General features: G+C 56.4%; 6 protein-coding genes across 6 annotated transcripts; 3 read left to right on the plus strand and 3 right to left on the minus strand.

Annotated features, from left to right (window-relative positions):
- Positions 1-11: 11 nt before the first annotated feature.
- Positions 12-9,927, plus strand: D7B24_001929 (uncharacterized protein; the record flags this gene model as incomplete). Its single annotated transcript, XM_028636147.1, has 3 exons — positions 12-76; positions 153-188; positions 246-9,927. The coding sequence occupies 3 exons, from the start codon at positions 12-14 to the stop codon at positions 9,925-9,927; spliced, it is 9,783 nt and encodes a 3,260-aa protein (XP_028491565.1).
- A 1,341-nt stretch (positions 9,928-11,268) lies between these two features.
- COT3 (Elongation factor 2) lies at positions 11,269-14,384 on the plus strand (the record flags this gene model as incomplete). Its single annotated transcript, XM_028636148.1, has 3 exons — positions 11,269-11,276; positions 11,346-11,403; positions 11,598-14,384. The coding sequence occupies 3 exons, from the start codon at positions 11,269-11,271 to the stop codon at positions 14,382-14,384; spliced, it is 2,853 nt and encodes a 950-aa protein (XP_028491566.1).
- Positions 14,385-14,895: 511 nt separating this feature from the next.
- D7B24_001931 (uncharacterized protein) lies at positions 14,896-17,299 on the plus strand (the record flags this gene model as incomplete). Its single annotated transcript, XM_028636149.1, has 5 exons — positions 14,896-14,960; positions 15,074-15,198; positions 15,256-15,705; positions 15,905-16,899; positions 16,961-17,299. 5 exons carry the CDS (start codon positions 14,896-14,898, stop codon positions 17,297-17,299), a joined length of 1,974 nt encoding a protein of 657 aa, XP_028491567.1.
- A 1,044-nt stretch (positions 17,300-18,343) lies between these two features.
- Positions 18,344-20,264, minus strand: D7B24_001932 (uncharacterized protein; the record flags this gene model as incomplete). Its single annotated transcript, XM_028636150.1, has 2 exons — positions 18,344-18,507; positions 18,599-20,264. The coding sequence occupies 2 exons, from the start codon at positions 20,262-20,264 to the stop codon at positions 18,344-18,346; spliced, it is 1,830 nt and encodes a 609-aa protein (XP_028491568.1).
- Positions 20,265-21,530: 1,266 nt separating this feature from the next.
- On the minus strand, positions 21,531-22,794 carry D7B24_001933 (uncharacterized protein; the record flags this gene model as incomplete). The annotated part of the gene is made up of 2 exons (XM_028636151.1): positions 21,531-22,534; positions 22,623-22,794. The coding sequence occupies 2 exons, from the start codon at positions 22,792-22,794 to the stop codon at positions 21,531-21,533; spliced, it is 1,176 nt and encodes a 391-aa protein (XP_028491569.1).
- A 739-nt stretch (positions 22,795-23,533) lies between these two features.
- Positions 23,534-27,203, minus strand: D7B24_001934 (uncharacterized protein; the record flags this gene model as incomplete). The annotated part of the gene is made up of 3 exons (XM_028636152.1): positions 23,534-24,149; positions 24,216-25,329; positions 25,406-27,203. The coding sequence occupies 3 exons, from the start codon at positions 27,201-27,203 to the stop codon at positions 23,534-23,536; spliced, it is 3,528 nt and encodes a 1,175-aa protein (XP_028491570.1).
- Between the last annotated feature and the right edge of the window lie 587 nt (positions 27,204-27,790).

Raw genomic sequence — 27,790 nt, forward strand, 5'->3', positions numbered from 1 at the left:
TGTACATAAAGATGGCCGACGCCGACTCTCCAAACGACTTCAACCGAATCCCCGAAACCTTGCCACGCTTCAATGGGTATGTTCCGCGGCTACATCGCGACAACGAGCCAGTGCTTCGCGACAACGAGCCAGTGCTGACACGTTCCTCGCAGCGCCTTTCTCGGATTCATCATTCTAGCTAGCGTATTGTATGTACTCCTTTGCGCCACGAACCAGAACCGCAATCGGCGCTGACATAACACCAGAGCCATCTTCTTCCTGCTTTACTTCAACAGAGTGTTCAGCTGGTCCATATCCAAGGGTATCAGGGCTTGGTCATGGCACAAACACCGAATACACATTGATATCCAGGCGTTACAAATATCACTCCTCGGCGGCCGCATTTTCTTCACCGGTCTCAAATACCATGGAAACAACGAGGCCTTCCACATACAGCACGGCTATATCACTTGGAGATACTGGCTGCGCCGTGTCAGGGACGTGGACATAAAAGACTCTAAGAGGAATGAGCATCAACTGGGAGGCGAGTCTCCCAAAAAGGGGGAAAATAAGAAGGAGCTGCCTTGTCGTATTACCGTCACAGTGGCTGGCCTTGAATGGTTTGTCTACAACCGGACGCCTGTGTATGACGGTATTCTGGCAGGTCTGACAGGAAACAAAACTGAGGATGCCGCAACAACAGGGACAAGCGAGGAGACGACCGCGAACTTGCGTAATCGAGGCTCCAAGTTGTCCGAAAAGCTGGGAGATGAGATTCAGCCAGTACCAGTCAGCAACCACGGGGCCAAGAACACCTCCAGCACGCCTGGTGCACCGGATTCACCCGAATGGAACAGCCCACAGCAACGCTCTTCGACCGGTCGCTCCAGCTCTTCAGATTTGTACACGGGCTCGAGGACGTCGGCAGAATCTCAATCTGACCTACCTGCCATGCTGCAATTGTTCCCGATCTACATCACTTGCCAGAAGGCAGCACTTGTGGTTGGGAATGAAAACACGAAGGCTATTATGGTAGTGAAAGCCAACTCATTGACAGGTGAAGTAAACGCATCTGCCACCAAAGGCCCTGATCCATACAGGCAAGTATTCAAGATCAAATTTGATCGTCCCGTGATTGAGATGAAAGACAACGAGGACTACAAAGAAGACCAAGTTGTGAGAGCCAGCAAGGGCAAGCAGGAGCCCCAGGGTAGCCATCACTTTGTCAAGGCCGGTTTCCTCATGCGTCACAAGCGGCGTACCCTCGGAAGGCTTCGAAATCTTGTTCCGTACTGGCGCAAATCCGTTGAGTCCTTTTTCGTTGACTCGGGAGCCACGGCCGGGGCGACAGCAACGCACGTTCCGTCTTCGGGCCAGTGGCAAGGACTCGCTCGCTATTTGGATGACGACGATCGGGATTCAAAGACGCGATGGTCGAACGTGGAATATGCAGCAGCGACAACTTTAATCGACAGTCCAGAGGCAACCCTGACTGTATACTGGGATTCTCCCGCCAGGATCACCGACGAATTGGCCAGTCGACGGATAAACAAAGGAAATGCCATTTCGAACATTAATGGCGCTACATCCCCAGAATGGGGCATCAACCTGTCTCTCAAGGGTGGCACTGCCAACTACGGGCCGTGGGCAGATCGCCGAAGAGCAGATTTGCAACGGGTCTTCTTGCCGGGATTATCGAAAGATGCCACGCCAGCAAAGCCCCTGCCTACGGGCGCCTTCCGTGTTTCAACACAGTTCAAGCTCTATGTGGAGCTAGAAGAAGAATTGACACTAAGAATACCGACCAGAGAGACTTCCAAGAATTGGCGATGGAAGGGTAAAGAGCCGACTACCAAGGATGATCGTCCGCACCAAACCAGAAAGCAGAGGGCGAAGGCCAAGAAACACAGCAAGGGAGACGCGGCCCCCCTCCGGCCCGCCGGCTGGCTGGATTTCAAGATTGCTGCGAATGCCACGATTTCCTACTCAATGGACTCGGTTGCTGGCACGCATGGCTACAAGATGGGCCTTGACCTAGATTTACCAGGCACTGAACTCTCCAGTAGTGTCAATCACGAGTTGCTGTGGCGTTCAGGGGCACAGCGAGTACGCTGTGATCTTTCGACTCCGTTGAGTTGGAATGCTCTACGGTCCTGGCACTTCAACGTCTCAGCAAACGACATGGAATTGTTCCTACTCAGGGATCATGTTTTCTTGCTCATTGATCTCGTTGACGACTGGGCTAGCGGCCCGCCTGCGGAGTATCTGGTGTTCACTCCTTTCCGCTACAATATGAACATCGATCTCAGAAACTTCAAACTCTACCTAAACGTCAACGATGGCAACATCATTAACAAACCTACAGATCTGGACGACAATGCATATCTCGTGCTGTCAACTCCTGTTCTCGCATCTCAAGTCTGCATTCCTATCGACAAGTACCGGCCCAGCAAGAATACAATCCCCTTCGATATCAAAGCGGAGTCCTTCTCACTCGCATTGCACGTACCCCCCTGGAACACACAAGCGTCATTCCTTACTTCCAAGGAGGTTGGACAGGGCGAAAATTTGACAGTCAATGGTGGCTACACCTACAATGCAACTACCTCGCCTGCTAACACAGACATACTTACTCTAAACGTCTCGGGCCAATCTCCCACGGCTACGATACATGGCTTCATTATAAGATATGCTTTGAAGCTGAAAGATAACTACTTTGGAGACGACGTTCATTTCAAAACACTGGACGAGTACCAAGAGACATTGCAGCTAAGAGAGCGCGACCCAGAGGCGGAGGCAGCACTCCGACCACCACCGAAAAAGTCCAATGACCTTGATGTGGTCCTCCATGTTCGGGTCGATGACACACGATTGCTGATACCCGCAAATCTATGGTCTACAAAACGCAACATCCAAGTCGAGACTGCCAGCATCACTGCTGATCTGCGGTTTACTAACTATTATATGGATTTGGAACTCGCTGTGAGTCCTTTGAATCTATCACTAGGTACTAGTGATTCGGGAATGGAGACACCCATCAGTGCTACAAGTAGTACGCAACTTTTTATCGACGGCTTAGGAATCTATGGTCATCGCCTCTTTGGACTGCCGCCAACAGAGCCAACGTATCTCTGCAATTGGGACCTTTCTGTTGGAACTGTAACAGGCGAATGTACAGCCGACTTCTTGGCGGCTCTTATGCGCGGTGGTCAAGTCTTTGGGTTTGAGTTTGACGACGACGAGAACGCTTTGATACCATATTCCTCCATCGTTATGTACGATGTCACGTTTCTCCGTGTTGCAGTCCAGTCGGTTCGAGTTTGGCTTCATGTGGAGGAAGCGGCATTCTTGCTTTCTACTGAGACTATCGACGTCAAATTCAACGACTGGGCGCGGACGCACTACTCGAAACGCGCAGATATCCGGATCCCCAACCTTCAAGTATCCTGCGTCAACTCTGAGGCAGCCGCCAGACAAAGATCGAGGCTTCCACATAATCTACAAGCCGACGCTCTTCTGAAGGCGACCATTCATGTGGCCATCGTGGGCCGCAAGTTCAATTTCTCTGAAGAGCGTAAATTGCAGCAGGAGCTGGTCCGAAGAGAGGATCAACGGACACACAGGACTGATTTTCTTCTTCTGCCGGGTCTCCTTGACGAGCTGGTCCCAGATCCCATCGATGCGCCAGCGACAGCTCCTCCCGTCGTTCCCGATCCCGCGGTGATGGAACATGATGATGAGCAGTCGAGCTCTCGAGCGTCCACGATTCCGTCAAACAATTCCCGGAGCCTTCGCCACAAAAGCTCGTTCTTGTCCATATCCACAGCAACCAGCAACGACAGCAATGTTTCCACAGACAAGACGCGGCTGTTGGCGGGATATCCCAAGTCAAACCACTCCTTCCGAGATAGTAGAGCCATGACCCCTTCTGGATCAATCGGCAGATCACGAAGGGACCTCTCAGCATCTACTGGCCGTCAGCCGTCAGTGTATGGCATGTTAGGCGAGAGTCATGGTCGAGATCAACACTCATCCATGGCTTTTTCCAGCCAGTTCCATCCTCCTCACTTCCCTCTTGAGCATGCTCAACCAGGGACAAGCGGATTGGCAGCTCCCAGTCTTGACCTGAGAGACCTCGACGCAGATGGCGACGCAACAACATTCGGCCTCGATGATGTTGATACTGATGTTCTCAGTGACGACAACGCTTATTCGAGTACAATTATCGAACTACCTTCAGGTATCACGGCGTGCTTGAACCCAGTATCAGTGCGCTACGTCTCAGGGCTGATTGCAGCTTTACAGCCGACGGACCCAGAGGACATTTTGGACTCTCTTCAGATGAATGCTGTTACAAATTTGGTCGACGAACAGAAACAGGCCAAGGTCAAAAGTCACATCAAAGATGTACTACTTAAAATTCCGCGAGCAAGCATTCGCTTCCTCAATGCAGAAAATGATAACCCTGAAGCGGCTCAAAATGCCTGTGATCAGTACGACATCACCTTTTCGCAACTTGCTTTAACATCACGATCAGCATCGAAAACAGCGCAGTCTCTTGATAAAGGACGATCAACAGCAGCGCAGACAAAGACGTCCCTCATGCTGAGACTCGGCTCTGCCGAAGCTTCAGTTGCGGAGCGCTCGCCTGGACTTGCCGAGAATCAAGCCGCGGTCATGGCAGAAGTTGATCGCGTGGTGCTCTCCGTCGGGTCCAAAGATGTCACGTACATCGACGGAGAAATTGATGCTATCAGAAGCAGTACAGCGTCTGGAAAAGTCGACTACCTCGCGTCGCTTGTCCACCGGACCGGTTTAGTGGCTTCCGAATTGGGTGCATTACTGAGCGAAACGGTAGCTCACCATGAACGGCGGATGAAGCTCTTGATACACACATTAGTGACGGAGGGGCAGACAGCGCCTGATCCGACGTTCCTTGTCCGCCCATCAGCTGTTTTGCGGTCCGCGGCTGGCCATCTACGGACTGCTGATGCGTGGAAGTTAGCCGTTCGACTGCGTCAGATATACGTCTGGCTCCCTGCCACAGTCCGGGACCGTCTGCTTTATAACTCTTTAAGCAGTACCATCACTGTACCGCCGCATGCGAGGGAGCAGGTGATTAGCTCTTTTCAACGCTGGCGTGGGTGGGATTTGGACAATATTTCTGGCTCTCAGCTCATCGCCAGCGTTTTCGGAGGAGCTCCTGACCATGGAAACACTCCACAGCCAATGATTCCCTTGCTGGTTGCTTTCCGGCTCAGAGAAGTCCAATTGATTCTAGATCCTGGTCCGAAACAAAACAGGCTGTTCCTATCAGATCTGACTGCGAGACTTGAGAAGAAGCCAAAAGACACAGCCCGCAAGACGACTGAACCCGAAGACATGCCTGTCCTCAATATCAACTGCAACGATGCGGCAATCAACCTCAACTGGGAACTATGCGAGCTCGCGGATGTTTTACTCCGGCTGTACAACGGATCTAGGCGGCGAGACAGTCCTGCAAGTCAAACTTCCACGGAAGCAGCACCGGACCGCACGAGTGACGTGCAGGCTCGTCCACCGATGCATGTTGTCATGGCTCTCTCGAGGGGGTCAGTCGAAGTTGATACGATCAACCTGAGTGCAAAAATCTTGGGAAACAATCTCAAGGCGTCTTTGCTCACCCATTCGCTCGAAGATGAAAGCACCTCGCTGAATTTCATACTGAGCTGTGACGCTGTCACCTCCAGGCTCCACCACCGCTCCCAACTGCTGGGCATGTTCCAGCTACGCAACCCGAGTGTCTTCATCTCCCACGAATTGCAAGAGCTTGACGTCGTGTCCTGTCACACAATTAAGTCAACAGCAAGCAGCCAGTCCCTCACCCTTGTGGTGCGGCAAGACCCAATAGTGCTCCTCGAAGTCGTCGATGTTTTGGTCAAAGATGAGCTTGCCCAGCTTTACCAGTTGAAAGAGCAGCTTCCATCTAGCCCGCCGACACACAGCGATGACCACAGCATTGCGGAAAGGATGTCATCCTTCAGAGTCAATGTGGCAATGTTCCTTGATGAGTATGACATCAGCGTGCCACTACTCCAGTCCCTCACGTATAATTTGTCAGGAGTCGTCTCTCGGGCTGCTGTAGCGGCGAATTTCGGTAAGGAGCTCATTTTTGACTTTGACATCAAGGAAAATCAACACGACTTCCGAGTCAATGTCAACAATCAGCCGCGAAGCATCTCTCTTCTTCGTATTCCGCCAACAAACGGCCGAATCAAGAGTCGCATGGGTCCAACCGAGCATTCTGTGACCGTGTTCGCCTCCGTTGAGCTGATACAGCTCGATGCATCTGCCGTCTATAGCCTTCTCGGTGCCCTCAACCGTCCTCAAATATCCAATACCCTGAATGAGGCGCAAGAGCAAATCAAGTCCATACAGGAGCACGCGACGGATATTTTCGGGCGAGAAAAGCTTGTGAAAGAACCCCAAGTCTCATCACCTCCAACTCAAAAGCAAAAACTGGTCTACACGGTTCATGCAACCTTGGCGGGTCTCGAAATCTTCGGCAATACGCCTCTCAAGTCAGGAGAACATGATCTAGCATACCTATGCTTCAGTCTTGACAGAATGCACTTGGAAGTGGCCAACAGACATGATGCACACCGTCCGATTCTTGCGCAACCGGAACTCCACGTCAATCTACGGTCAATCATGTTTGACATCCAAAAGGGTAGCGAGGGCGCAATGAGATCCTGCGGTAGCATCACATTTGGGGCTCTCATATCGGCAAGCACACGTCATACTGATGCCGGCGAGGAGGAAAGATCATTCAACTTCAAAAGCGATGGACTGGACATTCAACTGTCACCAGAGACAATCTCGACAGTAATGGAGATTCTTGGTTACATGGGCGGCAAGATCAAAGACCTGGACACCTCACGCGAACTCGAGTACCTACGCAAGATTCGACAGCCTAAACCGCGCATTGCTCTCAACGACGAGGAACAGGCTGAGCCCCCTGACCTGATCGACTCTTTCCTGTCATCGCTGGTCTACCAGTTCGAGATTCAGGACACCCAAATCAGCTGGTTCGTCGGCGACGCCGTAGAGATGCCTTCCCTCGATAAAGAGGATCTTATTCTTTCAATCAAGCTCATCAGTTTTGGCACGCGCCAAGCCAACTCGGCACGCCTCACTATCGAAGACTTTCAACTTCAGATGGTCCCGCCTGGCCAGGACCCACGGATGCGCTCTCGACACTCTGCACTTCTTCCTGAAGTAGTCTTCAACATTGCCTATGTTTCCACTCCTACTGCGAGGCGTCTGGCATGTCAAGCGGTTGGCAAGTCCCTTGATTTGCGCCTCACATCTGGTTTCATCATTCCGGTGGCCAACTTGAAAGATTCGATAACCTTGTCCATCAGCAACGTGCAAAAGGCATCTGAGGACTGGATCATGAGCACAACTCATACCAAGCCCGACGGGGAAAAGCGAGGAGCCCCGCGAATCGAAACCCCCACACTGCGGCCGGCTGGCATTCTTGGCAAAAAAGGATTCGAATCTCTGCTCGTCGATGCTGACTTTGCCGGTGCCGTCGTCCACGTTTCGGGCAAGAAGGCAACGGGGGGGAACCGAACCTCAAGAATCCTACGCCAGTCTGCGGCGGGCGGAAAATACGGACAATTCAACCCTGACGAATCGGGAAGCAGTACTGTTCTTCGAAGCCCTGGCGTGGCTTGCAAAATCGAATACAGAGACAACGACCAAGAAGATCCCGCACTCTACGGAGAGATCAAGGTCGATGCGTCGAGCAACACCCTGTACCCTTCCGTCGTGCCCCTCATCATGGAGATTATGTCGAGTGTGAAAGAAGTTGTCGGGGACGACACGAGTCCAAGCGCGCAGACGTCACTACCCCAGCTGAAAGCAGAGGTCAGCAACGAGGATAACATTCTGACAGCCGACCCCAATGCTGTTCTGGGTCGTCTGAAGTTGAATCTTGGCCTTCGCATCTGTCGTCAAGAATTTTCACTCAGTTGTCAGCCTATCGCCCGCGTGGCCGCCACCGCTTGCTTCGATGACATCTACTTCACCGCAAATACAGTACGATCTGTGGAGCAAGGCAACTTTTTCGCCATATCCGGCGCCTTCACCAACCTGACAGTGTCCGTCCAACATGTTTATTCCAGAGAGTCGACAGCTAGCTTTGAGGTTGAGTCCATCGTGCTCTCCTTTATGAACAGCAAGCATGTCAGCGGCACGAGCGGAGTTTCCGCCATTCTCAAGGTTAGCCCGATGAACATGTCGATCAACGCCAAGCAGCTTCAGGACTTTTTACTCTTCCGCGAGATCTGGTACCCCAAGGAGCTCCGCCAGGGATCCGCTGCGCCAGTGGCCAAGCTGACTACCGAGACATCTCAGGGACACCTTGTCCAGCGCTACCAGCAGGTAGCCGCAACAGCCGCCTTCCCATGGACGGCCACGATATCCATCACGTCACTGGACGTCAGTGTCGACCTTGGTCAGGCAATAGGAAAGTCTGCCTTCAAGATCAACAACTTCTGGGTGTCCTCGAAGAAGACGTCAGACTGGGAGCAAAACCTCTGTCTCGGGATCGACAAGGTAGGAATCGACTGCACTGGCAGGCTCAGCGGCTTCGTTGAACTGCAGAACTTCAAGCTCCGCACTTCGATCCAGTGGCCTGAGCGTGAGGCAGCGCTCAATGAGACCCCCATGATCCAGGCTTCCATCGGCTTCAGTCAATTCCGTGTCAAGGCTGCCTTTGACTACCAGGCGTTCCTGGTTGCGGACATTACTTCACTTGAGTTTTTGATGTACAATGTGCGTCGCAGTCTTGAAGGGAGCGGCGACCGACTCGTGGCCATCTTCGATGGCGATGCGGTGCAGATCTTTGGCACGACCAACTCGGCGGCGCAGGGGCTGTCGCTCTACCAAGCTGTACAAAAGCTGATCCAGGAGCGGCGGGCCAATTTTGAGACATCTCTGAAGGAGATTGAAAAGTTCATGAGGCGCCGGTCTCGCGGCAATAGCAGCACGACGATATCATCTCCTCAGACCTCGGCGCCGCCCAAATTGCCAGTCGACGACACTCTGGCAAAGTCGCCCATCTCCTTGGACACGGACGTGGTCGTGACATTGAAGGCGCTGAACCTAGGCATCTTCCCGAATACGTTCTCGGATCATCAGGTCTTCAAGATCGAGGCACTTGACGCACACGCAAGATTCGCGGCGAGCATGGAGCAGAGAAGGATCCACAGCATCCTCGACCTGACGTTGGGCCAGCTCCGGATAGGACTCGCTGGGGTGCGCAACAGTGAAGCGCCGAAGACGTTGAGTGAGATTACGGTAGAGGACGTGGTTGCCCGGGCCACTGGATCGCGCGGCGGAACCATTCTGAAGGTGCCCAAGCTGGAGGCCATTATGCAGACGTGGCAGCGGCCAGACGGGAACCGTATCGAATACACGTTCAAGAGTGCGTTTGGGGGCAAGGTGGAGGTGGGTTGGAACTACTCGCGCATCAGCTACATCAGGGGCATGTGGGCAAAACATGCAAAGTCGCTGGAGCAGACGTGGGGCAAGGAGCTGCCGCTGCCACTGGCGGCGATCAAGGTGACGGGCGTGCCGGAGGCAGCGGACTCGGAGGACGGCGGACAGGCGATGGGCGGGTCTCCGCGATCGTCGCTGTCGGCGCAGCAGCAGCAGCAACAGCAGAAGATCACGGCCGAGGTCAACGTGCCGCAGTCCAAGTACGACTACGTGGCGCTGGAGCCGGCCATCATCGAGACGCCGCAGCTCCGGGACATGGGCGAGGCGACGCCGCCGCTGGAGTGGATTGGGCTGCACAGGGATCGCATGCCGAACCTGACACATCAGATCGTCATTGTTTCGCTGTTGGAGCTGGCGGGCGAGGTGGAGGATGCATACGGCAGGATTATGGGGTCATCATGAAGGATGGCTGATTACAGCAGGCGGGAGACGACGGACGCATGTGCATAGGCAGCATGACACGGGCATCGGCGTCGAGTCATCCACCGAGCCTGAGGCTGTACATACAACTGAGCAGACGAGGTTGACCACGACAGCCTGGTGCGTTGCCACCTCGGCACGTAGATGATGACTCGGGTTTTAGCGCTTTCACTATCCTTAATAACGTCAGACAGCTTTGTCGTGTGGGCTTGGAGTAATCGGCCTGATTGTTCGGTGTAGCTCTGTGTAGCTATGTGCAGCTCTGTGCAGCTCTGTGCAGCTCCCGTTCGGTAGATGTCTGTCCGTCCCCAGGCTCAGCCCCATGTCATTGGCGGCGTGCATGATGCTGGACGAACAGTGATGGACATGCTCTTGCAGGTTTGACTCAAACGGCCGGCGCTTGCTTTCTTTTTCTTTTTTTTTTTTCTTTGGAGCAGGCTGCTTCCGGGCGTGTTGAAGAGTTCCCGGACCATGAAGCTGGAGCTGAGCATACCTAGGGCCAAACGGAGGCAGGTAGGTAAGGTATTGAAGGTACCTAGTTGGTGAGGTACCTTCCGAGGTGGTGGGCAGAGATAGGAGGGGCAAAGAGTACGTACATGGGTTGGCGTAGCAGCCTGCCAGCTGGTAAAGCAACCGATGACGAACAAAATCTGCAGTGCGAGCATCTGCGAGCATCTGCGACCATGGACGACAAAGGGCGGACGTCCGGCAAAGACGGCCCAGGGTTTCTGTGCCCTCAGCAGCGTGCACACCCAGACACCCAAAAGTCGAGAGTGGGTTTTTTTTCTTCTCCTGCCAGCTGGTGCCGGAAAGGAGGGGGAGCTCCTTACGGGCGCGACGAGTTGTCGCAGCACACCAAGCACCAAGGAGGGGCTGGAGGGGCTGGAGGGGGAGGGAGGGGGAGGGAAACGAAAAACAGGAAGTGGCGTGGCGACGGCGGGGTCGCCTCGGGCTCTGGGCCCCACTGTAGGAGGCATTTGTCACAGCGGGCGACTCCTCGCCCACACCTCTCGTCAACCTTCTTTTTTTCCCTCCCCTCCGCTCCACCACCTGATCTCTCCCTCTCTCTCTCTCCTCCCCCCCCCTCGTCCTCCGATCAAAACCTCCCCAAAGCAACGATAAAAGAGTGACGGTGGAACATCTCCATTGTCATTTTTGGCTTGTTGCAACCCCCGACTATCTACAGCTTTAGATTGCCCTTTCGCTTGAAAGCGCATCTAAGCATCTTCCGCGCGCGGGGCAGAGTCTTTTGACCCCGCTTCCAACAACAACACATCGACAAATTTTCCAACCAGGAAGTTCACCCCCAGAACTACCGCCAAGATGGTCAAGTAAGCGTCTTTCCCCATCATTCCTGTCTTCTTGTCGTCTTCTTTGCCGGGGAACATCGAGTTTCGAAGTCCATCGCCAATCGACAACATGGCCACCCGAACCTCTGTCTCGCTTTTGGTCGTTCAGGTCACCTGGACGATGTAGATCTTGTCGCTGGCCGCAAGCTGCTCGAGTTCCACCACCCGGCCTTCCTGTCGACTCGTGTTGCGCCTTCACTAGCATGATCTCCATCTTCTCCTCGTTCTTCTTGCCTTCGATTGCTTTTTTCCCTCCCGGCCCGTTCTCCGCGAGCTTGATGCTGTCCTCTATTTGTCACAAAGCTTCAGTATGCTGACCACCACCATTTCTACAGCTTCACCACTGAGGAGATCCGGCAGCTTATGGACAAGCCTTGCAATGTCCGTAACATGTCCGTCATTGCTCACGTCGACCACGGCAAGTCGACCCTCACCGACTCCCTCCTGTCCAAGGCCGGTATCATTTCCACCGCCAAGGCCGGTGACCAGCGAGCGACGGACACGAGAGCCGACGAGCAGGAGCGTGGTATCACCATCAAGTCTACCGCCATCTCCCTGTTCGGTCAGCTCCCCGACCCTGAGGACATCAAGGATATCGTTGGCCAGAAGACCGACGGCACCGACTTCCTGATCAACCTGATCGACTCGCCCGGTCACGTTGATTTCTCCTCCGAGGTCACCGCCGCTCTCCGTGTCACTGACGGTGCTCTCGTCGTCGTCGACACCGTCGAGGGTGTCTGCGTCCAGACCGAGACTGTCCTGCGTCAGGCCCTTGGTGAGCGCATCAAGCCTGTTGTCATCATCAACAAGGTCGACCGTGCTCTCCTCGAGCTTCAGGTCTCCAAGGAGGATCTGTACCAGTCCTTCTCCCGTACCATCGAGTCCGTCAACGTCATCATCTCCACCTACTTTGACAAGTCTCTCGGTGACGTCCAGGTCTACCCCGACCGCGGTACCGTCGCCTTCGGCTCCGGTCTCCACGGCTGGGCCTTCACCATCCGCCAGTTCGCTTCTCGCTACGCCAAGAAGTTCGGTGTCGACCGCAACAAGATGATGGAGCGTCTCTGGGGCGACAACTTCTTCAACCCCGCCACCAAGAAGTGGACCAAGAACGGCACCTACGAGGGCAAGCAGCTCGAGCGTGCCTTCAACCAGTTCATCCTCGACCCCATCTTCAAGATCTTCGCCGCCGTCATGAACTTCAAGAAGGAGGAGACCGCCACCCTCCTCGAGAAGCTTAACCTCAAGCTCTCGGCTGATGACCGCGAGAAGGAGGGCAAGCAGCTCCTCAAGGCCGTCATGCGCACTTTCCTCCCCGCCGCCGACGCCCTCCTCGAGATGATGATTCTCCACCTCCCCTCGCCCGTCACGGCCCAGAAGTACCGTGCCGAGACCCTGTACGAGGGTCCCGTCGACGATGCCGCCGCCATTGGTATCCGTGACTGTGACCCCAAGGGTCCCCTCATGCTGTACGTCTCCAAGATGGTGCCCACCTCCGACAAGGGTCGTTTCTACGCCTTCGGTCGTGTCTTCTCCGGTACCGTCAAGTCCGGCATCAAGGTCCGCATCCAGGGCCCCAACTACGTTCCCGGCCGCAAGGAGGATCTCTTCGTCAAGGCCATCCAGCGTACCGTCCTCATGATGGGCGGCAAGGTCGAGCCCATCGACGACATGCCCGCCGGCAACATTGTCGGTCTCGTCGGTATCGACCAGTTCCTCCTCAAGTCTGGTACCCTCACCACCCTGGACACTGCCCACAACCTCAAGGTCATGAAGTTCTCCGTCTCCCCCGTCGTCCAGCGCTCCGTCCAGTGCAAGAACGCCCAGGATCTCCCCAAGCTCGTCGAGGGTCTCAAGCGTCTGTCCAAGTCTGACCCTTGCGTCCTGACCTCGACCTCCGAGTCCGGTGAGCACGTCGTTGCCGGTGCCGGTGAGCTCCACCTCGAGATTTGCCTGAACGATCTCGAGAACGACCACGCTGGTGTTCCTCTCATCATCTCCGACCCCGTCGTCGCTTTCCGTGAGACCGTCGGCGCCAAGTCTTCCATGACCGCCCTGTCCAAGTCCCCCAACAAGCACAACCGTATCTACATGGAGGCTGAGCCCATTGACGAGGAGCTCTGCAAGGAGATCGAGGGTGGCAAGGTCAGCCCCCGTGACGATTTCAAGGCCCGCGCTCGCATCCTCGCCGACGACTTCGGCTGGGATGTCACCGACGCCCGTAAGATCTGGACCTTCGGTCCCGACACGGTCGGCGCCAACCTGCTGGTTGACCAGACCAAGGCCGTCCAGTACCTCAACGAAATCAAGGACTCCATGGTCTCTGGTTTCCAGTGGGCCACCCGCGAGGGTCCCGTTGCCGAGGAGCCCATGCGCGCCATCCGCTTCAACATCATGGACGTCACCCTCCACGCCGATTCCATTCACCGTGGTACCGGTCAGATCATGCCCACCACCCGTCGTGTCCTGTACGCCGCTTCGCTTCTCGCCGAGCCCGGTCTCCTCGAGCCCGTCTTCCTCGTCGAGATTCAGGTTCCCGAGCAGGCCATGGGTGGTGTCTACGGTGTCCTTACCCGTCGTCGTGGCCACGTCTTCGGCGAGGAGCAGCGCCCCGGCACTCCCCTCTTCACCATCAAGGCCTACCTGCCCGTCATGGAGTCCTTCGGCTTCAACGCCGATCTGCGCCAGGCCACCTCCGGCCAGGCCTTCCCCCAGATGGTCTTCGACCACTGGCAGATCCTGCCCGGTGGCTCTCCCCTTGACCCCACCTCCAAGACCGGTGGCATTGTCCAGACGATGCGTAAGCGCAAGGGTATCAAGGTTGAGGTGCCCGGCGTTGAGAACGTAAGTTATTTTTTGCTCGATCCCGACTCTCGTTTGAAACAGAAACAGCTGCTGACATGCCGTGACAGTACTACGACAAGTTGTAAACGCCTCATTCAAGGGCTATCGAAGCCTGGCGCCGACACGTCCCTCGTGACGTCCAGTTGTCGTCAGACTTCGTGGGCCATCCCGTCCCACCGGCCACGAAAGAGAAGCCGATTGTGCGGGAATGGCGAAGGAGCTATCAAAATGGGGAGGCTTTACTGAGGCAGTCAGCCATGAAGCCCATCTCATGCGTTTGATTGCCATGACACGGCTAGTAGTTTTTTTGCTAAGGAATTGATGACTGTTCTAAATGACAACTCGATGCCGTTCTGGTGAAAATGTGCACTGTTATCCTCTGCCCGCCACTCTGGCTTGGCTCCGGCTGAGGCTTTGTTACTTCTCTCCCAACCTGGCGACGTCGTTTGGCGAGGGTGGTGGCTGCTGAGGGACCAAAGTAGGTTGAGGTTGGTACGTGGTCTGTGCTCGACCTGCCCTTGCTCGCAAGCTCCTGATCCCGAGCCTGGTACCTAAAATTTCGGATTCCACCTCCACTTCCACTCTCGACACGCCCATCGCTGACGAATAATACTTCTGACCACCATCGCGGCATGACCTTACTCTTTTCGTACACATCCATTGCATATATCTCATCAGTTTGCGCATGGCGTTATAGCTCTCCGACCTCGTGCTTTCTACTCACCGCGCGTGACAGCGCCGCCGAGCCCCGACAAACATGCTGCTCTCTGACGACGACAAGGTCGGCCTGCGGGCATGGATTATGAAGAAGCTGCCTGAGGTGTATGTTTTTTCCCCCCTTTTCCTTAGCCATATTTTGCCCTAGCCCTTCGGGCCCTGGCTTGTCCCGCTCCACTTGTGGTGCGTTCGCTAATGCAATCGCCTTTTCCTGGCAGGTCCGACTCTGAGACGGAAATCTTTGCCGATTATCTTCTTGCGCTGCTTGCATCCGGCTACGAAGACGACGAAGAAGAGCTTCGAGCGTTGTGTGAGCAAGAGCTCCCTCAATTCCTCAACGATGGTACGATGCACTCTGCTGGCTTGGCTCTCTGATCGATCGCTGACTTGCGTTGCTTAGGCGCCACACCTCGCTTCATCAACGACCTCTTCCGGGTGATTGAGACGAAGGACTGGACGGGCTCACGTCCTGCTCCGAAAGGACCAGCCCATTCAGCGTTGCCGACCAGCTCTCAGCCCCCGACTGGCCCCAGCCTCCCCCAGAATGGGTCACACGCCCATGCGAGCGCACGAGAGTCAAACAGGAAACGTTCTTTTAGCGATGCTGAAGAACCCGACTTTCCGGTCGCGCCACCTCGCGGCCCCAGCAATGGGCGACATATCAAGCAGCCTCGACGGAGCGGAGGTCTGCCGCCTAGGCCGTCGTGGCCTCTACCTATCGTTTACCCCGATCAGAACGGCGCGGCGCCGGCGTACGGTACTGCTCCTCAGATGCCTGCGCAGTTCCCGCAGCCTGTCAGGTCTGGCTACATCCCTTCTGGACCGATAAGCTATCCTCTAGGTCACTATGGTACGTTGTTCCCGGACATTGAATTTTCTTCTTCCTCTCTCTCTCCGTAACCTGATGACACCCATTTTTTTTCAATGTGGGAGCATTCGTGCGATGAAAACCCCCATTATTATAAGGTTGACTTCTGAATTTACGTCTCTTGAATCCACACACGGCGCTGCATTCTTTCCATCACACCAGATGCTGACAGTCTGCACAGAACCTTCACCGAACGATCTCGCCGCCGCCATGCTCGCCCAGAACATGCAGCAAATGCAGCAGCTGTGGGATATGGTGACGGCAAGCAAGGACAAAATCAGTCACGGAAGGGGTCGCGTCGCGAAGCGCGGTGGAGGCCGCAAGGCCTCTGACCGGGCACCCTTCTCCGCCGTAGGAAACGTGACTGACAAGACGAAGAGCACCATTGTCGTGGAGAGCATCCCCGACCAGCACCTCAACGAGGATGCTGTGCGGGACGCTTTCTCCGATTTTGGCACCATCGTCGACATCACGCTACAGCTCTACCATCGGCTCGCCATTGTCAAGTATGACACTTGGCACGCGGCGAACGCTGCCTACCGATCGACCAAGGCCTTCTTTGACAATCGCTTTGTCAAGGTCTTTTGGTACGACGAGGATGCGGCCGAGCAGGGCAACGGCGCGTCGAAGGCTTCTGGCATTGACAACGCTCCCGAGGAACCGGAATTCGACCTCGACGCCTTCATCAAGAAGCAGGACGAGGCCCAGAAGGTGTACGAGGAGAAGCGCCAGCGCCAACAGGAGCTGGAAAAGCAGCGCCAGGACCTGACGGAAAGGCAGAGGGACCTCTTTGAGCGCCAGCGTGAGATCCGCCGGAAACTGCAGGAGAAGCTCGGCCAGGCGTCTGGCGGCGAGGATGGCGTTGACGGCTCCAGTAATAACGAGGTGCTCAGGGCCCAGCTCGCCGCCCTCGAAGAGGAGGCCAAGTACCTCGGTCTTGACCCGGACGCGGACGACATCGGCACCTATGGCGGATTCCGCGGCGGGTACCGCGGTCGCGGCCGCGGCCGTGGCCGTGGTGCCCATCGCGGTCGTGGTGGCCACGGCGTCGATAGGGCTGCCGTGTATGCGGCATTTGAGCAGTACACACTCGACAACCGCACCCGTGTGATTGAGGTCTCGGGTGTTGATTTCTCGGATTCCGAAAAGGACGAGGCGCTACGACAGCACCTTTTCGTACGTTTGCCCCTCTCTCGTTTCATTTGCTGTTGCGTGCCCAACACTAACATGGTCTCAGGGGATCGGTGAATTTAATGATATTCAGATCACGCCTATGACGGCGCAAATCACATTCAAGTCGCGCAAGACGGCCGAGCGGTTCCTCCACGCCGCCAAACTGGCTCCCATTCCCAACGTGGGCTCCGTCGAGGTTGCCTGGGTCGAGAACGGGCCGGCCGCGGCCGTCGTTTCTACCGCTTCATCGGCCCCGGCTCGCGGCCCGGTCGAGAAGAACGAGCCCGAAGTTGCCGTCGAGAGACGCGCGTCGGCCGAGGCGCAGTCGGACGTGAAGCGCGAGCCCAGGACGGAAGTGGACATGGATTACGAGCTATACGAAGACGGCGAGTGGGTGGACTGAGCTCGTTGCATGCTTTCGCCGGTAGAGAGTGAGGAGTTTTTTTCTAGTTTCTTTTTCGCATGACGACCACCAAAAGAATTTGCACGAGGCAACGAGCGGCCTCGTTTTGTACTACTAGCTAGCATTGGGTTCATTATACCCCGGACGCGAGACGTCCATCGAACCCCGGACGGAAAGGGCACGGATTCGCACAGCTGGATCGCTGTGCTTGGTGGGCGGGGTGGACAGGCAGACAGACTGCAGTTGGCTATCATTGGCCCCGCGGCCTAGGTTTCGTCTGGAACCAGCATGATAGACTTGTATTGACACTCTTTCATGACTTGCATGACGATGAAAGTTGACCGAGTTTGGCTCAGCAAAGTGCATGGTGCGCTGGATTTGACATGACTTTGAAGGCGATACCATTTTGTTCCATAATGTGGCTGTGGGAGTCTCCTATCACCTCTCCTCCGCACTTGAAATAGCCGACTGCCGTGGACAAGATTTGAAGTGTTGTCCGGGGGGAGGGGGCCGACTGCTTTGCATGGTCTTCTACCTGTATGGGTGAGCAGACAATCCGTCACTTGTCATCAACGAAATGATTGGTAGTCAAGGGTAGTATTTCCTGCCCACTAGAGACTATCCAACAGCATCTCCGCCGCCGCTCCATCCCCCGCCCTCCATCCTCCAGGAAACCAGAAGAAAAATGCCCCCATGTTGAAAAGAACTCCATGCTCCAAGCCGCTATCCTGCGGCCTTCAGTTTTAAGGTTGAACTCGAATTGGTTCTTGGGGGTATCGTTGAGATATGATATGCATGCTTCCGCCCTTCCGCCCGTCATAAAAGAGAGATTCCGTCAATCTCCCTCGGTTTTGTTTCCTGCCAGGACCTCCTGGCTGTACCTTGTGAGTCCCAATTTGACGTGACTCGAATACAGCCTTGGCTGTCTCCTCCTTTTTTGTTGAAAAAAGCATGCTGGCACCTCTTGTCATGTTTCCCTATCCTGGGTTTGAAACGCCTCGTAAGATGCATCATAAAAGGGTCAAATCGTGAGTGTCAAATAAATTAGGCCGCAGGAACTGCGATGCCGTTGGTGGTGCCGTTGGTGGGGGCCGAAACGACGTCGGGAGCGACGTCCTGGGCCACCGGCTTGATGTCGTCGTACTCCTTGACGGAGAGACCCTCGAAGAGATCGAAAATCTCGCGCTGCTGGTGGAAATCGTTATTCACTGTGACTTGTTAGCGAAACATTGCACGCTTCAGGCGGCACAATAGGGCTGCACTTGCCGACGTTAACGAGGTACCACTCATTCATGATACGCTCGACAAGCACACGGCTGGGGGACGACTGCTCAAAGCAGTGCGCCCAGTCAAGACCGAGGCGGAAGGCCTCGTCCTTCCAAGCCACAAAGCTGATGCCTTCGACAATGGTTGGCTGCACAATCTCCTTTCCGGGGAAAACACCCCAGGTCACAGCATTAGGCCCGTCCGAGGGCGCGTTGTACTTGAGGTTTCCGCTCTTGGTGACAGCGTAATAGGTCATGTCAGGGTGCTTTTCAATACGAGAAATGATCTCGGGGTAGAGGTCGGGATGAACCAGCATCTCGAGGTACGACTTTTGGTAGACATAACCGTTCTTGGGACCCCAGCCGTGCACGGCGTGGGAAGACTTGACGCCGTTCACAGCAGGCTGAGAGTTGATGGTGATGATACCCCTCTTGTTGAGGGCGATGAGATCCTCGCGAATGGGGTCTGCCTCGTTTGTCAGAGGCGACTCGCTCCAGGGGAGACAGTCAATCTCGTTTTGGAGGTAGCGAACAAACAGGGTCGCAATGTCCTGGACGGTCTGTGGCTCTCCCCACTTCTTGATGTTCTGCTCGTTCGTGCCGGTCAGACCGATACCGTAAGCGTCCAGCTCACCAAAAGCGGGCGAGCGCGAGTCACCCCATCGACCGTTGGGGAACTCGTCCCAGTCCTGCGTGCGGAGAATGTACGACTTGTTGCGTCCCTTCCAGAAGATGGGGCGCACGTCCTCCTCTCGCCTGCCGAGGCCGAGGGATTGCTTCCAGGGCAGGGCTTGCTTGAGGGGGCGCTCCGAAGTGGGCATCCAGTTGAGCTCCTCGAGGACCATGCGGGTGGCCTGGGCGAGGTTCATGGTGTAAAAGTGCAAATGGTGAATACCGGCAGCGAGAATCTTGCGGCACATGCCGGCGACGAGGACCTTGCCGACCTCACGAACAGCGTTGTCGTCGTTCTTGACGGGCTCGAGAGCGTCCATGAATTCCTGGGGGACGCTGCAGTTCATGTGCTTGGCACGGCGCATGAAACTGGCGTAGGTGGCAATGGGCATGATGCCAGGGACAATGGGGATGGTGATACCACGCTCACGGACCTTACCGACCCAGCGGACAAAGTTGTCGGCGTCGTAGAACATCTGGGTCACAATAAAAGTGGCACCCATGTCAACCTTCTCCTTGAGGTGGTCGAGCAGGGACTCCTCGTCCTTGTTGTCATCGCAGCCCTCGGGGTAGCCAGCAACACCAATGTCGAAGTGATCGTGGTATGTGGCACGAATGTGCTTGACGAGGTCACGAGCATATTCGAAGCCGCCGTCGGCGGCGACCCACTTCTCCTTTTCACGCGGAGGGTCGCCGCGGAGAGCGAGGATGTTTGTGCAGCCGGCCTTGTACGCCTTGCGGAGGGCGTCGTTGACCTTCTCGAGGCCCATGTCGGTGCAGGTCAGGTGCATGCATGTCTCGAGACCGTAGACGCTCTGCGCCTGCGTGACCATCTCGCAGGTGAGCTCGGCGATCCTACCGCCGGCACCCCAGGTGATGTCGATGAACTTGGGGCCAAAGTTGTACATGCGGTCCATGCGGTCGTAGAGGTTCTGGACACCCTGAGCTGTCTTGGGAGGGAAGTACTCGAAAGAGAAGGAGGGCTGGCCGTCACGCTCGGCGTCGGCGAGCATCTCCTTGATGTGCATAGTGGCGGTGGGGTTGGGTGGTACTCTTGGGAAGAGGTATTATCGGGAACAAGGTGGAGGAGGGGTGGAAGCGGCAAAAGGCCGTTCCAAAAGGCTGCCGGGGAGAGTTAGCAATGTGGTTCTGCAAAAATGCCACGACTGACAGCTGGGTTTAGGTGGCAATTGGTATTTCATATCAAAAGGGGGGGGGCAATGAGTGGTGAAGCAGCCCGAAAAAAAGGCGCCCAAGGTGAAGGAGGGGTGTGAAAGGGCATCATAGAGCGGGCAGCGGGCAACAGTAGCGGTAGTGGTGACTCACTTGGCAATCTACAAGGACGAAAGTGCCAATGGTGCTCGAAACAGACGTTGAAGCACCGGCGATGTACTTTCTCGCGATGCTCTAGAACAAACAGAATGGTGTCAAGGGGGGGTAGACAAGACAGAAGGACGCACAGGCACAAGCAAGTCGACGTGAGGTAAGAATTTGAGGCAGCTACTGGGGAGGCGTTGGGGTGGAGAGGCGTATCGGCGCCGGTGTGGATGCTGCCAATACCACATCGGTCGTACCTGCCCACACCGGCCCACCCACGCCTCCGAATATGGCGTCGTGACCATTGGTTGAACGTGCAGCCACGTCTGCCCCGCTGGCCCGCCTGTGTCCCTTCTTTGCCCCGCGAGTTTCTCCTTCCTGCGATGCACGTCTGGAGCCTGCCCGAGGGGTTGTCGTTTATTTGCCCGTGCTTCTTTTTTTTTTCTGTTCCCCGGTCGAAACTCGAGCATGTGGCCCTCGAGGACGAGGCGGTGTGTTTGGACATGACGGCTCATCTTCATCGCCCGAGCTCCCTAGAGTTCACGATCTGCGTGACGAACACATGCCCTGCTCTGACTCAGATGTCGGGGAATCGGCTTCTTTTCATTTCTCAGCGTGAAAAGCAGAGCGGGGCCTGTCATGTTTACCGTTTCCTCACAGGCAAAGCAAGTCTACCTTGGCTCGCTGTGACACTGACTGGCAAGTGCAATCATTGATGCCCGCCTGCCCCGCTTTCCAAGCATCATTTACCCCTCCGTCACTGCCCCTCCGCGTCGGCAGAATGCCACTCACCGCCCTGCCCACTTCCCCCCAGATTGGTCTTCAGGGTTCTTCTAACGTGGGGGTTCGTCCCGTTGCCGGCTGGCAGCTGAAAGCAGCTGGTCTGCAAGAATACTCCCTGTAGATACTCTTGCATCAGGGGGGTGGATATTCATCATTATCATTAACACATGGCAGCACATCTATCTGGACCTCCATCACCCTCCCAGCTCCTCGACCCGCGGCCCCCTCAAGTGCAGCCGCGCAGCGCCCCGAATCTCTCTGAGTCGGTTGCTCTGCGCCACAACGTCCCTGTCAAAGATGAACCACCACCGCTCGAAGAACGTCTGGCCGACCTCCCACCCGGTCGCGTCGTACGGGTCGCCACCCCAGATGCGCACGCCCTCGGCCTCGTCCTCGAGGTCGTAGGCGAACTGGATGGGCGCCAGCGCGTCGCGCGCGCCGGGCGGCCGCATCGCCTCGGGCATGTTGAAGATGCTGATGATGCGGTCGCGCACCGACGGCCACGGCAGGAAGTCGAGCATCGGGTGGTGCGGCAGCTGCATCTGGGTCGGCGTCGGGCGGAAGTTGGGCGGCAGCAGGGCCGCTGGCGTGCCGCCGCCCTTGTTAAAGGGCGAGTTGGACGTCGGCGACCAGAGTTCCGAGGCGCAGCCGAGACGGTCCGCTATGCTGAGGAAGGCGCGGAGGAGGGTCAGGTCGGCTATGGGGAGCAGGTAGCGGTCGGTAAAGTCGTCCACGGGAGCTGGCGGTGCAAACGGCTCGCCGGGAGACGATGCAGCCGGGGTGCCGAGATTGGAGCGGCTGATGGAGGCGATGACGGTGCTGTTGGCTACCAAGTTGGAGGAGAGGCCCGACGAGGAGCCGGTTGGGGAGGAAGACGAAGGGGTGGAGAGGGAGTCCCACATGATCGCCTCAAAAGGCACGCCTGGGAATGTCTCCTCGAGTGTTGTAACGGAGGTGGGCTCGAGAGATACCGGGTCCCATGGCATGTCCAGGCCAAAATCCAGCTCAGACGTCAGCATAAGGTCGTTGGGTGAAACGCTTGTCCGAGACGCATCCGATGGGGACACTGATCCATCTGGATGGGATGAAGAGGCTGGTGGCCGGATACCATCAACAGTCGAAAGGTCATCAAGAGTCGAAAGGTCATCTTGCTGCTTCGTATCCTTGCTTTTGGCCCTCGCCTCGCGTTTTCGTTCGCCTGAAATTTCGTGTAAGTCACAAGTCAGTCACCCTTGGGATAGGCCTCTCCCCAAACATGCATGGCCGGGTCGGCATCGCAAACTCACGGTATCGCCGCTGTGCCAGCACATTGAGCACCCTCTTTCTCTCGGCCGCATCCTCGTCAATATCGGGCACGTCGAGCACAGGCGGCGCTTTGTGCACCCTCTGCCGCGTCTTGGGACGGTTGTACGTCGCGTTGCTGCTCTGAGCTATGGTATCCACACTCGTCGACCCCATGGCCCATTTAGGTACCCGGAAATGCTGCCGTGTTCTTCGCTGCACTTTTTTTTTTTGGCAGCAGGGTTAGGTGTGTGATTCGGAATCGTGGGTCATGCTTGCATGCGAGTATAACAGCCAAGCATGTTGAGAGTTGGGGCATCAGAAAAGAGGCCGCGCCTTATTTAAAGGCCGTCGCCCTTCGCCCCGGGCCACAGCGAGTTGGAGGATCCGGCGCCCGGTGCCTGGTGCTGTCAGCTTAGGGTGGGGCGTCGGGAGTGTGGCACAGCATGTCGACTTAACATAACGGATAACGAGTGACCTTCCCGCAGGCGGTATTTTCTTTGGCTTTTAGGTATCTTCTTAACATTCATTCCAAGCCCATCGCTCTTCATCGCGTTGCGACTCCTCCTTACTGCAGCCACTCCAAAGTCCCTTCTCGCCAGCTGAGGGCTACTCTCGTCACAAGTTGAGCGGCTAGCTTTTCCTCCGGTCGTCGTCGTTCATCCCGTCTGGAAGACGCGAACGGTACGCAGAGACCAATGCTACGCCGCGCCAAGTGCCGACTCTTTTTCGCAAAACCAAGTCCGATGATAGCACAAACGCAAACTTTAACTAAACTCAAATAATGTGGTATTGTCAGTCTTAAGCTCGTCGGATATCATATGAACAACCCCTATTTTAGGATCGAGTGAAATGGAAAAACCCAAACTCCAAAGCGATTTCTCCTGAGAACACTCTAACACCACGCAACATCACCTCACACCAGAGAAGCTCCCCCTCCGATCTCCCCGCCGTACTCCATCTCCATCTCGCCAAGCATGCCCTCGATCTCAGCGTCCGTGAAAGCCTGCCTCTGCTGCTCACCCTCCCCCGCAATCTCAGCGACGACCCAAGCCTTGAACTTGCCCAGCAGCGTCTCGTCGTCTGCCGCCGTCCTCACGGCTCCCATGACCTCTCGCGCCTTAGCCCTGAGAGCCTCGTCACTTGGAAATTCTCGCCCGGCCGCCGCTTCTGAGTGCACAAACCCAACCAGAGAGTCCTCTAGTTCGCGCGCGCAGAAAATGGTACCAGGCCGCGCGTGACGCGTGTCAAAGGTCGCGAAGAAGGCGTCCGCCACAGCTTGGTCGCGAGTGCCCTCGCCTGTCGATGACGGGCTGGTCCCTGCGAGCGTCGTGCTCGCGCTGAAGGGTGTCGAGAAATCAATCTTAGGGTTGAAGGGGCAGCTCGATGCCGCGGCCTCGGCCATTGTGCGGCTAGGGACCACGTTTTGGCTCGGGTCAAGGGGCGAGGCTGCCGCCAGTAGGCCGGCATCACGCTTGAAGCGCTGAAGCCACTCGGCGTTGTCCGCGGGCGTCTGGTTCCACGGATCGTCGCTGGAAATAGGTCAGTACACTTGTCGAACTGTCGAAATCGGGGTATGCGGAAGGCGTATTACTCACTCATCGTACATGATCCACCGCGCCTGGTGCTGTAGCTCCTGGTCTGAGGGCACGTGCTGGTTCGGATTGTTCGGCGACGTTGTTTGTGTGACGAATCGCCTCAGCTCACGCGCCAGCCTTCGGAATCGATTCGAGTCGTTCATGCAAGTCGCTCCGCCCATGTGCTTCGATCGCGGCGGCGAGGACGCAAGCTGCTGCTGTAGGCCGAGCACAGTCTGTGCGGGCTCGCTGGTATTGGGCATCAGAGAATCCTGCGTCTGAGAGAAGCTGCCTCCAGGCGGATGGCGCTCGCGGAAGGCATTGAGCCAGACGAGGCTGTCGGCGGCCGTCTGGTTCCAGCCGTCGTCGAACTCGTATATGATGATGCGAGCCCGGCGCTGCAGGTCTTCATCGGTCGGCTCGATACCCAACACCCGCTGGTCCTCCATGTACTCGCTGAGAGACGTCTCTAAGCGGCTGTAGATGTGGATTGTGGAATCGATCTTGGTCGTGTCCGTGGATCGGAAGTAGGCATTCTTGATGTCCTCCGTCCGCGGTAGGTGGGCTCGCTGCCGGAAGTTGGCGAGCCAACCAGTCGATGAGTTGATGAACCGAACAAGCCAGTTGGCGATGAAATCTGACGGTGTCGTTGATGCCTCCTCAATGCGTCCGACGATGCAACACGCCTCGACCTGTAGCTCGTCGTCGATGGGGGTTAATCCGAGTAACGTCCTGCTCGAGACAAAGTCCCTGAGCTGCTTCTCAAGAGGACAGGCCTCGAACAAGTTGTCCTTGCCGTTGATCTTTAGGATTGAGAGCCTGTTCTCAATTGCCGAACGGAGAGGCCCGAACTGCGCCCGCCGTGCAACCTCTGGGGACGACATGAAGAGGTCCCTGAGCCAGGAGAAGTTCGAGTCGATGCCCTGTAGTGACAACACTTCGCTGGCGAAAATGATTCTGCATGCCTCGAGCAACATCTCGTCGTCGTTGGGCAGGGCCCCCGTCTTGTCCTCGTGATTCATCATGAAGAAAGCGAGCTCCATCTTGATTAGTTCGTAGGCACTCCTTGGTGACTCGGGCGGCGAGCCGCCCGCTACGTAGGGAAATGGCGTGTTCCGTTCATGGTCAATAAGATCTGTTGCACAAGAAAAAAAGGTTTCAAAAGTTAGACGCTGCAAGCTGGTCTACGGGATATCGAAGGGGTCTCATACAAGGCGGGATCGAGTTCTCGACCATGTCGAGGACGGGTGCCTCAAAACCCCAATCACCCTTCCAGTCAGCCATGGTGTTACCCGTTTTGAAGTGCTCGGCGAGGTGGTCTACACGAATGGACCAGTTATCCATTATGATGCCACAGAAACCGCACCGTGACCTGATCTCCGGCGTAGCCACCTTCCACGTCTTCATGCACCAGTCCATGAACTTGACGTTGTGTACGAGTCTCAGGTGTTGGTTGAGGTGGTCCTTCCGGTAAAAGGTGCGCTCTTCAAGTGAGCGCTCCTGGCACGTCGTGTGGTTGTGGCTCTCAATGTGCTCATTATCCGGGTCGACCTCGCCACAGTAGACGCAGCTGACCTGGTTGGTTGCCGGATTGAGGGCGCGTGGTCCCTTGGGTGCGCATACCCATCGCTCGAGAGACAGGTGCAGCGACTTTTCATGCCTTTGCCAGTCGTGCTTTGTCCGGAACGTCTCGGTACAGAATGTACACTGGAAAGTCTTGAACTGCGCCGCCAGGTTCGTCTTGTCGTCTGGACCACGCTGAGGGGCGGCGCGCCTCCTGCGGCGTCGACGACCGCGGATCTGCATGGAGCTGAAGGAGCCGAAAGAGCCTCGGGAGGCATGCGAGTAAGCAGAGGCAAAAGACCCGCCGCTGGATGTGCCCACACTGCTTGTCGAGGAATAGTCGACCAGTGAGCGACCCGAGCCGTCGTCAGTGAAGGCAAAGCTGTGAGGGCTGTTCAAACCCGAAGACATGTCCGAGTTGGACGCCACGGCCCTGGCAATGGCTGTTACGGAGGCCGGTTCGTTATCAGGCGGGGAGTCGACCCAACGTTCGAGGGGGTTCTTGTTGGCGATGCCCTTGTCGAAGGCCGGTGTGCCGGGCCGCCGGGGGATATCGACAGCTCCGGCATACAGGGTGTGCGTGGCCGGGGACGTTGACCTAGGCGGTTGGATTTTGCCGCGGCGACGGGCATTGGCGAGCCAGTTTGTGATCTGCGTTTTGTTGAGACCGGTCTGACGCTGAAGCATCTCCTTCTCTTCGTCGCTGGGGTACGGATGACGGTTGTGACCAGAGAGCCACGTCTTCAGGATTTTGACCGATTCTCGCGAGAAACGAGCACCAATCTTAGGGGGAGGACTGTTCTTGTTTGGTACAGCAGCACCCGCAGCGGCGGCGGCCGTGTTCTCTTGAACAGGCGGCACAGTGGGAGGAGGCGCCATCTGCAGAGACGCGGAGGACAGCGAGGCCTTCAGCAGACTCTGAGAGGAAGGGATATCTTTGTCATTGGTGACCGTGGGGTCCTCGGAGAGATCGTTCGACCAGTTGTTCGCTGGCACGGACGGTGCGAAGCTGCAAGGGCACCAGAGCGCGACGCAGGAGGTGCAGAAGCCCTTGTACTCACCCTCGCGGATCCTCTTGCACTCGAGGCCGCTGCGGGAGCATGACGTGCATGGCACGGCAGGCGTGTACCAGAAGAAGTCCGGCAAGGGGTTAGGGAGCTGATAAGGCTCGGGGGCGGGACCCGCGGAGAGGTCCATCTGGAGGGCGGAGGCGGCGGAGGTCGACCCTAGAGGTGCGTCTTGGCCTTCCTGGCCAGCCTCGGAAAAGTGTTGGAGGGCCCAGAAGCTGAAGTCATCGTCGTCGACATTGGCCAACATAAGATCAATGTCTTGGTCAGCGATGTTGGTGGGGATGTGTTCTGGGGGAGAAGGAGGCAAAGGGCCGGTGTGGTCGAGCAGCATGCCGACGTTGTCACCAGCCTTGTCCCAGTCGACGAATTCGTCCATGTCGATTTGTACTCTCCTGCTTGTAATCCTCGTGTACTTCGAAGGGCGGATGTCAAATCTACCTAGGTTGACAGGAAAGGCGCGCCTCCGCGGAGGGTGACTAAAACCAAAGGACGAGGTGCGCCAGGGACCATGCAGGTTCGGGATGTCGTTGTGGTTTGGGTCAAGGGCGTCGTCAGATGTCAATGCTGACAACCTCGATGACCGATGAGGATGCGTAAAGCATGCGTGGGACGAGGGAGGAGGAGCAGGAGCAGGAGGATGGTGATGGTGATGAGAGAAGAAAAGGGAAGGTGCGGGACTCGAAAATGTGAGGAAAGAGTCACACAGTCCTAAGCAGTTGCTTTATTCAAACGAGCAACACCCCTCGTTCGCTCTGCTCAGACAGATGAGATGAGATGGTACGGACCAGAAAGCGGCCAGCGTTCGCTCCGCTTCCCGGTGGTTCGGAGCCATTCCCTTAGAGACCAAGGACAGCCAAAAGCTGCTGCAGCGAAAGGACTAGTGCGTCTGGTCGCCTGCCGGACCTGCAAGTCGCATGGAGCGCAATTGACATGCGCGCGCCCTTCGTGTCAAAAAAAATATGG

Source organism: Verticillium nonalfalfae (assembly GCF_003724135.2).
Source record: "Verticillium nonalfalfae strain VnAa140/NRRL 66861 chromosome Unknown scaffold_142, whole genome shotgun sequence".
Classification (NCBI taxonomy): Eukaryota; Fungi; Ascomycota; class Sordariomycetes; order Glomerellales; family Plectosphaerellaceae; genus Verticillium; species Verticillium nonalfalfae.